The following is a 17628-nucleotide window of genomic DNA, read 5'->3' as shown; positions in this document are numbered from 1 at the left end:
AATTGAACTGCTGTTCAAAAGAATTTTTCACATACTTCATCCTAGATCGCAATGTCGAATAATTTAGGTTTGCGCTTTTATTCATGATATTAATGAAGGTGAAAATCATACAGTATCCTGATGGTTGAGCTACAGAAGACAGCATCCCACTGCTGTTACATTGTTTAGGATGGGTATGACATCAACTTGCCTAACATCTTCAAATTTATCAGAATTCCAGTATGATAGAAAATTTAAGGTACATATGGCTGCTTATATTCTGAGCTATTTTATGTGAAAACAAAGCCAGAAGGAATTTACTATTTCATTCATACCCTACTGCAGTCTTGTTACAGATACAAGTGTGAGCAGGTGCACAGTAGATGGAAAGATGGTAAATGCTTTTTTGTTTTCTTTTGCTTAGAATACAACGTGCAAATTGGCATTAATGGCAGAGACGAGTATATGGAGATTAGTGTTGCCTCTAGGCATACATAAAAAGATCTTTTAGCTCCATCTAGTGTTTACAACCTGAATTTTTAAATATCTTGAGCAGGACTTATGAGCAGACCAAGATCATCTGCAACCTGTTTACTCACTCTCGATGGCACCCAACTGTGCAGTATTTCCCAGCCTTGCACAAATTCCTATTAAAAGTAGAGCCTGGTCATTATTTATCTACATGATAAATTCACCTGCAGTTATCTAACATGACTGACAGCTTCTCAGAGTAAACTTTTGCAGCTAGTGTTTAGAGTTCTCTTGGGACCGTACGCAGTTTATAATGTGTGTACCATAGGTAGCCAACTATGCAAACATCCTAATTGCATTTTTAAGTACTACACTAATAGATAGCAGCGCTGGCTTTTGTACTTGTCTCTGTACATGGTCATATTTCTCCAGTAGTCCCATAACTAGGGAGGGAGGAAGGAGTTATGGTGAAGTTAGTTTTCATACTGTCATACAGCTCTCTTAAGTCATTTACTGTAGCTAAGTGTTATGCATATATCTTCAATATTTACATAGGAAAACGAGTGTTTTGGTGAAAGTTCATGAGAATTCACATTCCATGAAGAAATTAATGGTAATTTCAGTTCTCAAAAGTTTTTTTTCCAAGGTATGGAAGAAAAATCCAGTAAGTGGAGAGTGGTATTCCCTTCAAAAATATACAGCCAAGACAGTCTCACAAAGAAACACGTGACTTTAGGAGGTGGAGAGGTGAGAATTCAGCCAAAATATCAAGGACAGTCAAGAAATGGGAATAAAAACTGAGTTTTCACCCAGTGGTACAAAGCATAATGTTCCTGCTAGCTTTGGAGGGGAGTTTGTTTTGTCCGTATGGGCACCATAGCTTACCATTCTGGCCCTATAAGTCATGGCATTTCTAGAGTGCTTCTGACCAGAAGACTTGGTTGTTTGGCTTACATGTGGCTTTTAACACACAGATGGTTTTATACTTAAAATCTGTAGAAATATAATCCCTTAGAATGGATAGTTATATCTATATCGGGGTAGGTTTACAGTACAGGAAGTTTAATGACAATTCTAATAGCATCCTCCTTAATGCAGTGTACCATTTTAAGTGCGCACCTGTACTTAGTGGAGAGGTTGGGAGGTAGCATTGCCCTGCCAGGTCTTATACAGCAATAGCAGGCACTCAGCATCTCCATCCTTTTCTTTGTTGTACTGAAGAGAGTCTTTGTTTTAGGAGCCGTGAGATTACATGAGCAAAATGGAGGTATCAGTAAATCTGTAAGGCCAATCACACTGTTTTCTGCATCGCTTCCCAAAATCTGCTTCTCTTGAAATGCCTGTGTTGATTTACCACCGCAGGGGAAAGATATGTGGCCAGTGTGGATATTTAGAGATCATTCGCTTTATGTTTATATTTAAAATACTATTTTCATTCTAAATCCATCAAGTTTTCTATAATTAGTATGTGCTCCTGCTACTTGTAACCATTCTGTTCCTTCCTGCATTTCCTGTTGTCCAATTTTTATCTACGTGCTATACCTAGCTGTCTTTCGTATTTTAAGCTCCAAAGAGCAGGGACCATATTTGACGTGCGCTGCATGGCATGTGGTGGAGGTTTCTGAACGCTATAGGACAGTCGGATCCCAGCATGAGTCATGCAGAGTTGGTGTTGGAGCAGTGATAGCAGTGTCCTGAACGTGTCAACGTGACTTACTTGTGGGTATATAACCAAATGCAATAGTCACCAGCACAAACCATTTGCTTTAAGTCATTTGCCACACTGTCTTGAAATAGCGGATCAAGATTGAAGCTGCCTGCAAAAGTCTATCTGCACTTTTTTAGTTTCAAAAAAATCTCACTTTTTTGCCTAGCCTTATCTTTATAAGGCTTTCTGTCATACTGTATCCTGCACTTATTTCAATGCACTTTTTGTATCCTCTCGTTTATCCCTCTGCTTAAGCTTTGGTAGTAGGTAAGACAGTAAAAGGAGGCTGGTTCTTCTTTACAAGCACATCGGCTGTATATCTGAGCTTCTCCTGGTGAATACATAGGTTTCAAGATCACTTTAGCTAGAGCTATGATATGACAAAAGTCTTTGCACCTTTTCTTTTGAGACTGGGATGTTAGGAAAGCTATTGTTGAGAACAGAAGGCTTAGCCAGTATATCAGCACATAAACAAGAAGCCCCCTTTCTTTAGAGCTGCTGAGCATTCAGCAGTACTTGTGATGGGTAGCTTTAAACACCTTTCAGTAAGTAAGGTCTGTTTGGTTTTAGAGGAATCCTGCAAAATATGTGAGTGCTGCTAGTTCTGTAGTTGCAGGTTTATCTAAAATCGGTTATTCTTGTATGTGGAAGAGCATAAAATCCATTCAGCAGCCATATTAAAAACCTAGATCTTCAGAAAAAGGCTTTTTATTTTAAACCTAAACGAGGAATTTTTAAATTCTATCTTTGGAGAGAAGACTGTTTCCAACTAGCACCTTCAGTTTCCAGTCCTGTACATTAGGAGACCTGTTGCTTAGGAGGCAGGGTGTCATTGCAGCTTTGCTTGACGTGTGGCAGTATTAGTTACAAATGAGCAAAGTTTTCTTTCTGCTTAGATCTCCCAAGAACTGAAAGAGAAACAAGGAGAGAGAATCCACCATTTATTACTATCACTGCTTTCTCTGCCTTATGGCTTCCAAATCAGAGCTTTTTTTCCTAACAGAACCACTGAGTTGTATTAATTACAGATATATTATTAATATGAGAGCTTTTCTCACTCTTTCAGAAACTTGGGAATGACACAACTCCCAGAGAGTCTTTTGACATGGCGACGAGCTCAGAACGACTGGATGGAAGTGGTACAGGTACAGTTTGAGTTTCCTGGTATAAACTCTTTCTAGAAAATACAAAATACCTAACCTCAAAATCTCACTTCCCCCTCCAGATTGTGTGCCTACAATCGCTTAGGCAAAATATGAGCTTACGCTACATGAAAAGGATTAGAAACAAAAGCACACTTTTTTTGTGTTGTGTTGGACAGCAGTTCTCATGAAGTCAGCTCTAGGGCTGAGTTGACAGGTCAACTTTTGTGTTCCACGTTGCACAGGAGGGAAAGTACTTGGTGCATGCGCCTGGGGCGCCTTCGAAAGGATGCTCGCTTGTAATGGGATCAGCAAAGCTGAAGCTGAACCCAGGGAGCCAGCAAAAATATCTGTGCACAAAGAAGTGAAACTCCTGAAGTTAGCTGATGACCTGAATATGACCAATTTACAAGGTAGTCTGTGCATGTACCAGCTTGAGTAGTCCCGGTTTTCAGCTGTTAGAACAGACATCTCGTGTGCAATGGCAGCTGGCTCTTCCTAGGGTTTACCCAGCTTGACTGAAGCTAGGGCTGTCTACAAAGCTGCGGAGGCCCCTGAACACTGCATACATGCGCAAAACAACTCTCCATCACGTACAAAGTGGAGTCCAGCCTTGCAGTGCTTACAGCACAGATTCCATCTGCACCTAGTCCTGCTGTGCCTTTGTCAAGCTTTAGTCCTGGGCCCTGACATGGCAGTGCCTACAATGCAGCTATCTCAGGACAAGACGAAATTCTGGTCTCTGCGCATACTTTTGGGACTGGCCAGTGAAGTGTTCAAAAGGGGTTCAACTCTGGGTTTGTGCGTACCACGTTCACTGGACTGAAAGTAGTGGGCTGAACTGGGAAGTCCAGGTCTGATTTCTCAACAGCAGTGGTACGTATCCTGCAAGCCCAGCACACAGGGTTGCCAAAACATACAGAAGCAAGGCTGAAAATAACAGGCTGAAATCAAAATCCAAATGTGGCCATCTTGGTTGAGCACTTCAGAAATCGATTTTGAAGTTTTGCACCTTTCTAAAGCTAGTTTTAAAGGACAGCATGTTCAGAGCATGCTGAACTTTATAAATCAGCGCTTTTAAAGCTTATCTTTTGAGGAGGACCTTGTGTAATATCTGTGTCTCCTGATATCATCAAACTGAAGTCAGAGGAGCAAGAATAGTCTGTGCTTGGGGCATTAGAGTAGCTGGGGGTGTCTGACCCCAATTTTTCCTCTGGTCCTTGTGTCTGTATATGACACGTTTCACCCCCACCTCACTGCACTGTGCATGCCCCTTCCTTTTGGCCTCCAGCTGTCAGTTCTTTCTTTACCACTCTTGCTTGAGAGCTCCCTGAGGCTGCTCTTCACTGTTGTGACTACAGTTTGTCTTTGTTTTGGGTTAATTTATTTTAACTTACTGGGTTCTAATAATATTAGAAGGCCTGAGGTTAGGAAGGTAAGAAAGAGAGTTAATGGAAAATTGCTGGATGTTGCTATAGGAAAAGTATAGATAGTGATGCAGAAGGAGAGTAAAGGGGTTTTTATTCCTTGCTTCATGTCTGGATGTTGCCTGGTTTTTTGTATGCACACACGCACAGGTGGCGAAGGTGTCCTGCTGTTTCGCTTGCGGCATGAAAGTCTATCGCATGCATGCAGACAAACTCTCCCTGTCACGCACTCACACAAATATATATGCGCCACACAACTCTCTATAGTTTGCCAGAGGTTTAACTCCAGCTGAGCTGAAAAACAGCTACATAAGCTGGAAAAACATACTGGAGATTGGCTTGCAACAAACTATATCAACACTCCCCTCCCTCCCACTGCCATTAAAATGTCTGTGCTCAGCACTTTTGTAACAAGTAGGATTTCTGAATGGGAATAGCAGGTAGGTAGGTCAAGTCAGCATCTGTAAGCACATACTTGGCTTTGCCAAGTACCGAGGCTACCAGCGTGCATTTCAGTTAGTCCGTAATTCTCTTCTGAGAATAAAGATGTGACAATTACTGAAAGTCCCAAGCTAGCATACAAGTTCCAAGATTATTGTTATACCTGCTACATACAAGCCTTCAACCTTCTGAAAGCAGCAGAGTGAGAAAGTAGGGCAGGCATTTTGCTTGTTTGAAGCCTACAGTCCAGCAGGCTTTCTACCAACATGCACAGCTAGATAGGACTGATTCATTGCTTGGAAGTCAGTCTAGCTTTATCTGTAAATACCTTGGTCTTTGTTTGGGATTAATAATATGTTGATAAACTTGCTAATGTGTGGAGACCGTAATCCATATACAGTGTTATTAGATAAATCAAAATATTATAAAAAGAATACTTTGATCTTGGCTAAGTTTCAAAATCTCCTCTAGAGCTTGCTAAAAGCAACAAATAAAAAGATGTAGCCTGCTGATCACACATTTGGGATTTATTTTCTGGGCCAGGATTCCTTTGTTGATCTTGGATACCCAGCCTTTTGTCTGTAGAGGCACAAAACAGCCAAAGGCTGCCTTTTCCACTGATCCATCGCTGTTTTCTCAGCAGGTAGGCTGTACCATCTGCTCCCAGAAATACGAAGGAACAATAAGGTCCAGCCAGCCATCACCCCAAATATATTAAAAAGGGGGAGATTCTGTCACCTCTGAAGCAATCGAATTATGAAGCTTAGCACGTGTAAGAACTAGCAGTTCTAGATGTTTTATTGCAGTGATTTTTGAATGAAATGTTAGGGGTTCTCTTACACACTCGCACAGCAGTGCAGCAGTGAAATATGTGAGCTAATGATGGTATTTTCCACACAGGCATATCTGTGCACAGAGCCTTCTGTGTCGCAGGAGACTTTATTTTATGTGTCTGTTTATTTTAGTGCCTAAACTCCAGCAGACCCTTCCAGAGAGTCGGTTTGCCTCAAATAAAGGTGACTCCATCTCAGCATCATCAGAAAAAAATTCAAAAGCTGAACCAAAGGCAGAAGCTGGTGCAAAGGCAAGAAGTTCTTCCAATACACCGACCAGCCCAAAACCCCCACTGCAGTCAACGAAGCCCAGCCTGGCAGGACGACCCACAGTGCCACAGAAACCACGCTCTGCCTCTCGTACTGGTGAGGAGCACTTCTGGGCATTCGTTATCCCCAGCTGGGTACTTCTGAGTGGTGTTTGTGTGGGCTGTCGAGGACATGCCCATGGCCACATCCTGAACAGAAGTTAAATGTAGAGGGACAGGTTCTTCAGTCACTTGCTTTTGACTTGCATCCTTCTTTTCCACCTCCCTTTGCCCTGATTCAAATAAACTTATTAAAATGGTTTAATCTGTGATCCGCAATGGTAAAGCCTGAGGAGAAGCAATAGCGACAGAGCTGTTTTGAATTAGCCTGTTTTCACAGAAGAGGTGAGCATAGAAAGCTACTTCAGCAGCAAAGCCTTGTTGTAGTAGCATTGACAAAAATGACTGTTATTTTCTCTAAACACCTGGCTCTAAATACTAAAGTCCTTGGGATTTTCTGGCAGGCAGCTCTTAGTCCCTCAAGCAAATGCCTGTTAGTCTTAATAACTTGCACAAACCGATTCTCTCACTCTCTTTTTCCTTGTTTTGCCTTTATTTCTTTCCTTATTGCTTTTGACTGGAAATAATTGTAATTGTGCTTTTATAACCCTGCAAGACTGCCAGTTGAATGACTATTAACTTCTGCTCTGTCCTAACCTCCAGTCCCAATATTATCTCAAGGTTTCCAATAGTGGGAAATATTTCAGCAGATCTCCCATGCGTTCGTCTGTCTGCTGTTTAACAGGCCAATGTCACAACCCAGTCTTCTCAAAGTAAGCCACTGCAGTTAAGGGGAATTAAATGCTAGTTACTGACTCCCCCAGTAGCTATGGCAAATACATCTTATTAATTGCTAATGACTGAAAAATGTGAGCATAGCCATCTGTAAGAGCTTGCAGACCTCTAGGCTTTTTCCATACTTGCTGTTGACCTTAGAAAGATGTCATTTCTGGTGAGGATGAGGGGGCAGGGGGATATTACACCGTCCTCCCTGCCCTTGATGTGTAACCCGAGCATTACTTAGTCTCTGCACTCCAGTGGGTAGAATGTTGTTCAAATACAGAATCACCTTCAGGTTTTAGATGGCTTTAAATTTATTTTATTGACCATTTTAGAAATGGTCATAAAAGTGAGTGGTGTCAGGTAAGATGCTCACAAAGATGAATACAATAAGAAGGCATGGCTTATTTGGTGATGCTTAATCTGTAAAATAGGCAGTGTATTACCTCAGAATCTTAGCTGTCAGAAAGACCTGAGCTATCTGTTTCTGCCAGCTCCTCTTTCCTGCAGAGAGCACGTACTGTGGGTTTAACACAGAGAGTAATTAGTATTTACTTGTAATAGGCCAGCTCCTCAGGTGGCAGTAAAAGCAGCACCATCTCTGTTGCAGTCTAACTTCTATCCTAGTACTTGTAGGAACTTACTGGCTAAGCACGCCCAGGCAACGCGATGAAGGAGCCAAGCAATGATCCTATTTCCACTCTTGCTCCCACTGTTGTTTCCAGCAGTGTGGCCAAACTAATGGTAGCAAATTTTTGCTAAGTAATCTGAGGGCAAAGGAACACAGCTTGGATGTCCACAAATCATCAAGACTGAAAGTGGTTCCTCAATAAAGCACATAACAGCGTCAGTTCAGAAATACATAGCGTTGTTTGCCAAGCACTGTGCTCATCCGTATGTTGATATCGAGCTTCCCAAAGCAACTGGCCTCACAGGCACATCAAAAGCATGGAGAAGGTCCAAGAATTGGTGTATCTGTTTAGATCAAGTTACATTTGGAAGGTCATTAGTTTGCTGCAAGTAAGAAGATTGACTCCTTGGTGGTAGCTCCTCAACAGCGAGATAAATTCCTATTAGTTTCCAGTATGCAACTGAATTAACTCATTGTACAGATATGTAATACAGGTGATACTCTGAGTTCCTTTTTCCTTCTATCAATACTAATGTATCTTCCTAGTTCCTCTGTTGCGTACACATGCCATCGATTACTCCTTGGGAAGCAAACATACAAGCAGTTTAAGTAATCTATTGTAGCTGTACTTCCCTACTGTCCAAATGAAGGCTGTCTAGTGTAAGACTGAAAGGATCTTCCCAAAAGGACTGTAAAGATGGTAGTCAAATTGCCATACATAACGCATATCCAGTCTTTAGACAAACAACATATCCAGATGGTTTAAACTATGGATTTGAATTTAAGTTCCAGATTTCCTCACAGTCTAGAAGACAAAGTATTTTTTCTATTTAGAAAATATTTGCGGATGCTATCCTGTTCTGCGCTGGCAATTTATTCCTGGAAGTACAGAGTTCTGCAGGCTATTTATGAAATCTGTTTCCCTGGTTCACTTCTATGCCTTATAACTGTGAAACAGGACATCTAAATTGATCAGTTCATTATGTTTCAGGACAATAAAAATATAAATAGAACAAATACTTCCAAAAATCCATCCCAAATAATTTTCAGCTGTTCTTTACAAATTGCATACTTATATCTTGCAGGAAATTCAGTTGGTCCCATCAGATTTCTATTTGTGCTACAATAGCAGTACATGTTAAAAATGCTGAAATTGAGATCTTTGCTTTAGCTGTTGAAATTCTTTCACCATTCTTTTGACGCAATGTAAATTCCTGAATCCTTCTTCTTCTGACACAGATTCTAGCTGTTTCTTGTTTGTGTATTGTGTTGAGGTTTGACCTATCATAACAGCACCGTTTCTGTGAGCTACAGCACAAATGTAACTTCTCACCCTTTTGTTCCTGGTACTCCACAGAGGATGCTCCGGAGTCTCCCTCTGGCCCCAGTTCCCCAAAAGTTGCCCTGCTTCCACCTGTGCTGAAGAAAGTTCCTTCTGATAAAGAAAAGGATGGTCAGAGCAGCCCCTCAGTCAGATCATTTTCTCAAGAAGGTAGGAGTGTTGTTATTGTTGTTCCAGCGTGCTTGTCTTCATTGCCCCCTGATTTGTTTTCACGTAGAAGGGAAGGGGGTTATTTATTTGGTGGAAAAAAGAGGAAGGGAAGTGTATCTGGTCACCTGTCCCTCATCTCCTCCATGCATGGGTTGGTGCTCTGTATTTTCTTCCTTTGATCAAACCAAGTGAAAGATGAATCTCTTGGTATTAATAATGTAGCTGAACAATTAAGGGACTCTAGTGTGGTGTATATTATGGTTTGGTCTGAATCGAGATGCTGATTGGTGTTGGTCACACATAATAATGTGAAATGCAGCTCTGTGGTTCAGCACGTTTCCAGGGAGCAGCCATGACTTTGTTCCTCGCAGCCAGCCTATCGCTTCGTTTGTATTTCTCCTTTCTGTGCTGCATGTGACTGAGTTCTCCTCCTCCTCGGGCAATGAGTCTCTGTGTGCCAGGGCAGGGCTTGGTACCTTTTATGCACAACAGTAGGCTGCTGCCTTGTCTTTGCTGCTTTTCATGTGTGCACTGGATTTCTACTTTTGCTGATGCATTTCCTTGCCCACGGTTGGCTCTTAGAAGAGCTAAGGCTTCCTCTGATAGCATAGGATATGTGGAGAAGTAGTTACAGAAATGTTGCTCAGCGTGGTGTTTGCTGGCACAAATGACAGCGTTTGAACTCGGGGGGTGAGACCTCTTCCTTCCTGGGCGTCTCCTCAAGAAAGACATCCAAGGTGATTCCCATCACTTAAGCTGTGAGACAAAGGGGTGTCCTTTCACACTCTGCCAGCAGTTTTTCGTAGCGTAGGGTGGGGGCAAGCGAGTCAAGGCAGGTACATACCACTGGGTTGCGAAGGCTGAGCAGTTGTGCTGCCCACAGAGCCCACCGTTACCCTCTAGATGAAAGGAGGGGCAAAGCCATCCCCAAAGTGGGATGGTACATTTTGAGAAGCTTCTCCCTTTCTCTCCTAAAACTACCATTTCCTTTATGAAACAACTTACCTCGCAGTCTGGGTGTTGCTCTGCTTGGGAAGTTGTTGCTGTGGTGGCTACTATTTGGTGACCGCATGTCAGCACATGTGAAGTGTTTGTCTACAGGTTTTGAGTCTTGCTTCAGCCACGTATATGATGCCTTTGGGCTGCTCTTGTGCCATAAAGATAGCCCAGCAGAACCCCCACAATCGAAGTGAATTATGTAGAGCTAGGAGGACACGACGCACCCCAGGACCTCTCCTGTGTCTGGAAAGGGCTGAAGGTTCAGACGGTCCATGTTGGCAAAAGCCACCACAGCCTGTGGCTCAAGGTCCAGAAAAGACAGCAGGGTGTCTGAAGTGCCTCCCAGTGGCTGTGGCATTATGAGGACTGCAAAGCAGAATAGAGCCTGTTTATTGTCCTGCCCTTAGTCCCGTCAGAGCTGGTGTTGAGACGGGTGAACTGGGCTACAGCTTAGGGATCAGGCTCGCTACACCGGTGCCATCATGTTGGGAATGGTTGCACTCAAAGGCTGTTGCCACAACAGACTCTCTCAGCTGCTGTCTGGTAGCTGCATAGGCTGGAGTCCTTGTTTTCTCACCAGCTTTTCACCAGACTGTGAGAGAGCTTGTTACTACATAACTAGAGAAACACAATGTAATGGGACTTGTTGCAGCTACGTGTTAAGGTGAGGTTAACCTCCCCATTTCTGTGCTATATGCCTTCTCCGTCTCCCTGTCGTGTGAGGGGACATATTGGAGAAGCAGGGAACGTGGGATTGTAACTACAATCCTTCTGCGTTACAGCAATTTCTAACGCAGCAGAGATTTGACAAGTTTTTGCAGTTTGTGTTGTCACATGAGAAGAGGGGACAACTGCTTTATTTTTAAAATGTGTTTGCTTTTTCCAGATCCTTACACAAAAGCGGTCAGACACAGTGCTTTCCTCACTCCTTGCTCCCTTAGCCAGACTTCCACAGACGACCTGGCCAAACACAGGGTTTTCTAGTTGCCGCTACATTGCACTGTATGAATTTTATCAATAATAGTTCAAAATGGCTAAAATTGGGTTTCCAGGTCCTTACGGAGCTACTATGCTTTGCATAAAATTGTTCGGGAAAGAGTAAATTCTGTTTCTTTTATTTTTTTTACTCTTTTTCATGTTTTCCTTTTTCTTTATTACTGTTCTACTTCCTCACTCAGTCATTCCTCTGGCCTTGCTTTCTGCTGCCTTTCAGGCTAACATGCTCAGGTTTTTTTCTGCAACTGGTAAATCACTGCAAATCTGCCTAAGTTAGTAAACTGAATTATATCTCCTGCAAAAGCAAGCTGCAAATTAGGTGATACTTGATTTTAAAATTGCTTTATGTTAATGAGTTTAACTGTACTTTGTGGGACAATCTCGAAATACACCTCTTTACACAGCACACCTGTAAGATCGGGCTGCAGTTACCGACATACACAAATATCTGGACTAAATTTAAGCAAGCATCTGACATATTGATTACTACTCTTTGAACAATTGATTAAATGGGTCGGATAAGTGAAATTATTTGTATTACTTTCCATATGTGGGTCTACAGAACAGCTTAGGGGTATAAATGAATCCTTTTCCCTGCTAGAGCAAACAGGAGATTGTCAAAAAAGAGATACAGCTCATGACTGTGCCAAGCCATCTGGCAACGTGAAAACCACTTCGGGGCAGTATGCTACCAGTGCAGAAGAGGAAGCTAATGTGCTTGGGCAGAGGAAGGCACAGCCAACTTCTGGTTAGAAGTTTTCATTTTTTATCGAGGCAGTGCTTGATAACTGGCACTAACAATTGTTAAGAAACAATAATAGCAAAGAAACCACAAAAGGGTGTGGGTTTGTCATTGGATTAAGAGAAGGGTAAAAATCTCATGGGATGCTAATCATCTTTCTGGCCCCGTGGGAACTACGTGACCTGAAAAAATTTCCAGATAAGAAATGTGTGTGCATTTTTCCTCTGTGGCAATGCCAGTGACCAGCACCATACAGCCCCTGCAGCCCCTCTGCAGAAGAGGGCTCATTACAAACCGTGACTGCGCATTGCAGTGATGCTGGCACGCTGCTGTGTAAGTACGCTGCAGGTAGACTATCCGCTGCTTTGTGTGCTTACATACCTTTCCTTTTTAAGAGGTGTGCACTGAAGTATTTCAAAATACATTTCAGCCTGAATATTGTTAGTGCCAGTTTCAGTACGTCACTCACAAAACCATTTGAGAACTAGGTAAATCAGATTATTTTGACGTAGTACTTCGATTTTCAGCTGCGTAAACAAACAAAAAACCTCCAAAAGAACCCAAACTCAGCACTGTGCTGCACGCTTAAGCCCCGCTTCCTGAAGGGCAGCTTTGACTCATAGTGAACTCATTCAGTAAGCTATAAAATGGTTTGGTTGATCTATGTATTTTTAAAATATAAAAGCTCCTGTTCTCAAATGGTACATGTTTACATGCTTCTCTTTACCTCTTCACTTCTTTGTTTAAACAATGATTCAAAATTACTTTTTTTCTGAAGTATTTTAATGAGGTATGTGAACATCTTATGCAATTACATTTACCTGCAATTTTTCTATTTATAAGACATCATGTATCCCTTTTCTAACATCCTCAGCCCCAAATGTATAAACTTGACGTCCTTTTCGTATTGTAGAATCAAACTTAGCCCACCTAAACTTGGAATCTCTCCTCCCTGTCATAATCAAACTACTATATTTTAGTTTGTTCTAAGGTATCTCTAAGAAAGTAAGTTTCAAAAGCCGAGGTGCTGCTGCAGATCTATGCAGGTCACCTGTGTATGGTTTCATCAGGGCAAGAGTATAAGCTCTTGTGGCAGAACCCTGCTTGCAGTATGTGGACTTAAATGCCTGATATATTTTTCAGGCATTTTTGGGGCAAGCTACCTGTCTTGATTTATCAGGCCATAAACTAAAATGACTGCTGCAGGATGTGTTCTGGGTTTTGTTTGAAGAGTGAACGAAGGCCAAACAAAGGCGATGTAATTACTCGGAGGTACAAGTATCAAGAATGACTCGAAAATTTCCAGGCACTGATTTCTTTGAAAAGCAGTGGTGTTTGGTAAGGTGGAAATGCCTAAATTTTTTTTACAGAATTTAGGTATCTTAATCCTCTCCAATTCCGTTAAATTGCTTTAAAAACCTTTCTCAAAATCCTTTCCTCTTCTTTCCCAACTTGCAAAGCCGGGATAAGAATGTACTGAGCACATAGCTGCTGGCTCTCACTTCGTCCCATATTTTGGCTAGCACGAATAAGGAAACAGGTATTTTGGACTCAGGAGAACTACTTGGGTAGCAAATGGTGCCGCATGTGCGGAGGTAGGTCTCTGCAAGATGCGCGCTGGTTGTGTCCGTTCTGCTTTCATCACGGCAGAGATCCAGGACTGGACAGTGTCTGTGCCAAACGAAAACGGGCCAGAGCTTTCTGTCCCCTGTTTCATGGCCTGTTGGCACGCACCAGCGCTGCCTGGGGAGTCGTGCTGGCCCCCCAGGGATACAGGGAGCATCCCTGCCGAGGCTGCCCCAGCAGCATCGGCTCCCTCGGGATTCCTCCCTCCCGTTTTCCACATTCCTGGCAAACCCTAACACAGCCTGGCACAATTTGAAAGACCACGGAGACGAGTCAGCGACAACCTGCTGCTTGCCTGCCCCTGCTCCGGCTGGAGCCGCACGCTGGTGACAGGGCAGGCTGTCCCTTGTGGCGGTGAGGCTATGGGTGAGTGGTACTGTCGTGGTTTAACCCCAGCCAGCAACTAAGCACCACGCAGCCGCTCACTCGCTCCCCCCCCATCCAGTGGGATGGGGGAGAAAATTGGGAAAAGAAGTAAAACTCGTGGGTTGAGATAAGAATGGTTTAACAGAACAGAAAAGAAGAATAATAATAGCAGTAAATAAAGCAGTAATAATAAAAGGATTGGAACATACAAATGATGCACAGTGCAATTGCTCGCCACCTGCTGATCAACGCCCAGTTAATCCCCGAGCGGTGATCATTCCGCCCCCACTCCCCCCAGTATATATACTGGGCATGACGTCCCATGCTATGGAATACCCCTTTGGCCAGTTTGGGTCAGCTGCCCTGGCTGTGTCCTGTCCCAGCTTCTTGTGCCCCTCCAGCTTTCTCGCTGGCTGGGCATGAGAAGCTGAAAAATCCTTGACTTTAGTCTAAACATGACTTAGCAACAACTGAAAACATCAGTGTGACCAACATTCTTCGCAGACTGAACTCAAAACACAGCACCGTACCAGCTACTTGGGAGACAATTAACTCTATCCCAGCTGAAACCAGGACAGGTCCGCAGGGAAGGAGAGGTGGTGCTTCATGGCCCCCGCGGCTGCTGGTGCCTTGTTAAGAGGGGCATGCGCAAATGTGAACGGGCACAAGGATCCCTGTGAACCAAAGCCTGACATCCTTATCTGAAATGGTGGCGCAAAGAAGGTCTCGTAACTGTAACACTTGATTTTGCAGGGGCGAAGTGTGAGATGACTTGCAACAAAGTCACATTGAAGGGCCACTGTGTGTTTAAAGGTTCATTTTAATTGGAAGTATGAGATTTCTGAAGCTATCAATCCTTGCATAACGTCACCCCCGCTGATGTGTATAATAACTCTCGTTACCATAGCAATTGTAGACCACTGATTAGATCAGAAACCTTAACAAGGTTTTACAACCTTCTTTCCAATTTATTTCAAACCTTATAGGTTTGAGGAAAACCCTGGCCTTGCCGAGATTTTAGAGTGCTGGGCGAACAAAATGGGTACTGTTTGCATTTAGGGGATGGGAAGTGGGTATGTCCTCCTTCTTTCTCGGCTGCTGAGCACAGCAAGGTGCAGAGGCCGTGGTCTCAGCTGGAAGAGATGCACGTTAGGCTCAGAGCCATGGGTGTCCCCTCCATCGGGGAACTGGGAAGGCATCGGGACCTGGCAGTGCTGGTGGGGCAGGGAGCAGCAGTTCAGGTAACTTGGATGCCGAGGTGAATGTCTGTCCTGATGAAGGCTGCTGAGTCAAAAGGGAGAATAGAGATGTGTCCTGCTAGGGAGACAGGCCTGCCTGGAACCTGTGCCACCGGTCTGAGGGGTGCCCAGCGAGGATATCCACCTGAGCAGTCGGGAGTGCATCGTCTGAGATCCAGCCCAGCTGGAAAAAAGAATGCTGTTCTGGTTTTCACGTGGTGCGATGAGAAGAAAGTCTTTAGACCGTTTCTAACCATAATGTTTATCCATGTCACAGATAACAGTGAAGTACTGAGTTTCATATTTAAAGTTTACCTGCTTGCCAACCAACAGTGGCATAAAGTTTGCTCGAGCTCTCTCTCTTTTCTCTGACCTTTTTCTGGGTTGAAGAATTAAGGGACCTATGCTACTCCCGCTAGTGCAAATGAATCCAGTGGGAGCAGGAGCAGGTCCTTTGTGCATGAATGACTTTGTTATTATTATTTTTCTTCCTCTCTCTTCTACAATCATTATTGAGACCCATTTCTATTTTATACAGCTGCAAAAAGAAGCCCTGGGCAGCAGTCTCATGAGTTCCAGGAACTGAAGCAGAGGTCCTTAAGTAAAGACGGCCATCAGGGAAGCAAGTCCAGTGACTCTGGCGAAGAAGCAGATAAAGATTTTATTTTTGTTTAGCAATCAGTACAAGTGCTTCATAGCGCAAGAGCTTTTTATAACAATCAGGGTACAGCAATCAACAGCCCTTCTAGCCAGCTGCTCTTTCACCGCAGGTACATTTCCATGCAGAAAACCTGATCTTCCAATCGTGATTTACAGTACACTCACATGGCGTTGATTCGGTCCTTAATTTCTGTTCTGTACAAGGCAGACGTTCCTTTCCACGCCTTTGCTAAAGCCAGCGATTCCTTCATGTATTCTACTTGAATTTCTCTGAAGCAGCTACAAAGAGTGCCCCGCATTAGGGCATTTAGAAAGCAAAGCAAATTAACTGGGCACTGTCTTACACTAATACACTGTACAGCAGGTAATGTGTTGTACTGCTGAATGTAAATGTGTCAAATCTGCACGTGACTTACCTATAAATATATTCTTGCGGTATGCAATTGCACATTGTAATTATATTAAAAGAGCACACTAATAAAATAATTTGTATAGATTATATATATTAAATGCTTGGGTATGGTTTTTACATTCTCCCATCGGGAGCTTCTTTCTTCCTGTTCTCGTACTGTACATAAAGCTCCAATGCTTACATTTGTGTACTGTCAAAAAGCACAACAGAGAAGGATTTGGATGACGTATAATCATGGTATGCTTCCACATTCGTATATTAATGTATATAGTTGATTGGAATGAGGGCAATTGAAATTTTATTAATATTGGTGTTTTCTAGAGGCCTTCCTCAGTTCTGTCTGCATATTAGCTTCCTTTCAATGTGTAATTCTACGAGAAAAATAGCTCAACATCTGTAAAAACATTTCAGCTTTTGAGGGAGGGTGTGCAAATTTCACAGCTACCCACTTACATTACAGGTTGAGGGGATTTTATTCATATGTATATTTGTAACAATAAAAAATGATTTTACAACTGAAACATTAGTCTTTGTTTTTACGGCACTATTTGTGGTCTGACGGTCTCTGCTCTTTGAATGATGACATTGTGCCAGGTAGAAAAAGCATGCAGTTAAGACAAAACCCATATAATCTTTTTCTGCTTCTAGTACAATGTCTGTTCCTGCTGAAAGGGACACATCCACATCATTTTTGTAAAACTGCTGAGAGAAGGACCTCTTTGCTAATCTCCCTTGGGATCTTCAGCAAAGCAGCCTTCGCATGAGCCAGAAACACCTGCAATCTAAATTCTCTATTTTGGTTCCATTGGACAGAACAAAATTGTTTTGATAACTTTCTCCCAAGAGCAATTTCCCTGGCCCTGCCATGGCTTCTTGCCTGGGTAGAAATTCTCAGCTACCTGTCTCGTCAAATGACTTTCTGTCTGGTCCTTGCTCATGTGCCTGCTATTGCTGCTCCTCCTGTTGCAGTATGAAGGACTGCTAAGACAAAACAGTAGCCTTTTATACCAGAACATCTTAGAAGCACTTTGTAGAGGTTCACATCTCAAAAGTAGGCTATGGGGCTGTGGGAAAGAGGTCCTGAAGGCTGGGGGTTCATACCTGGGTTTTACCCTGTCTTGAAATTCTGCACTCATCTAAAATCATTAAGAGAAAGTTCTTCATATTCACATATATATATATATATATATACTTGATTTATTGGGTATCAATGAGAACGAAAGACAAATGGCAAAGGAAAATTTGAGATGCTTGTATGAGAAAAGAAAAATAATCTAGTCACAAAATAAAGTGCAATTTCTATTCCCATAGGATGTGGAAGAGACAACTGTCTGAGAAGTGTAAGTATACAAGAAGCGTTGCCTGATTTGTTGGTTT

The 17628-nt window shown here is 42.8% G+C and overlaps 1 protein-coding gene across 5 annotated transcripts in view; it reads left to right on the top strand.

The window, feature by feature from the left end:
- CARMIL1 (capping protein regulator and myosin 1 linker 1) overlaps window positions 1-16772 on the top strand; it is a 196505-nt gene extending 179733 nt beyond the window's left edge. For 2 of the 5 annotated variants that reach the window (XM_069778825.1, XM_069778826.1), the window contains 5 exons: window positions 3225-3303; window positions 6134-6367; window positions 9078-9212; window positions 11809-11955; window positions 15718-16772. In XM_069778825.1, the coding sequence (XP_069634926.1) occupies window positions 3225-3303; window positions 6134-6367; window positions 9078-9212; window positions 11809-11955; window positions 15718-15854 (732 nt within the window). In that variant the 3' untranslated portion in view covers window positions 15855-16772. The remainder of the gene's footprint in view (window positions 1-3224; window positions 3304-6133; window positions 6368-9077; window positions 9213-11808; window positions 11956-15717) is intronic. The other 3 variants (XM_069778827.1, XM_069778828.1, XM_069778829.1) reach the window with 2 other exon arrangements.
- The last annotated feature ends 856 nt before the right edge of the window (window positions 16773-17628 follow it).

Source organism: Haliaeetus albicilla, chromosome 3 (assembly GCF_947461875.1).
Source record: "Haliaeetus albicilla chromosome 3, bHalAlb1.1, whole genome shotgun sequence".
In the NCBI taxonomy this organism is placed as follows: Eukaryota; Metazoa; Chordata; class Aves; order Accipitriformes; family Accipitridae; genus Haliaeetus; species Haliaeetus albicilla.
This window is presented reverse-complemented; position numbering and strand designations above follow the sequence as displayed.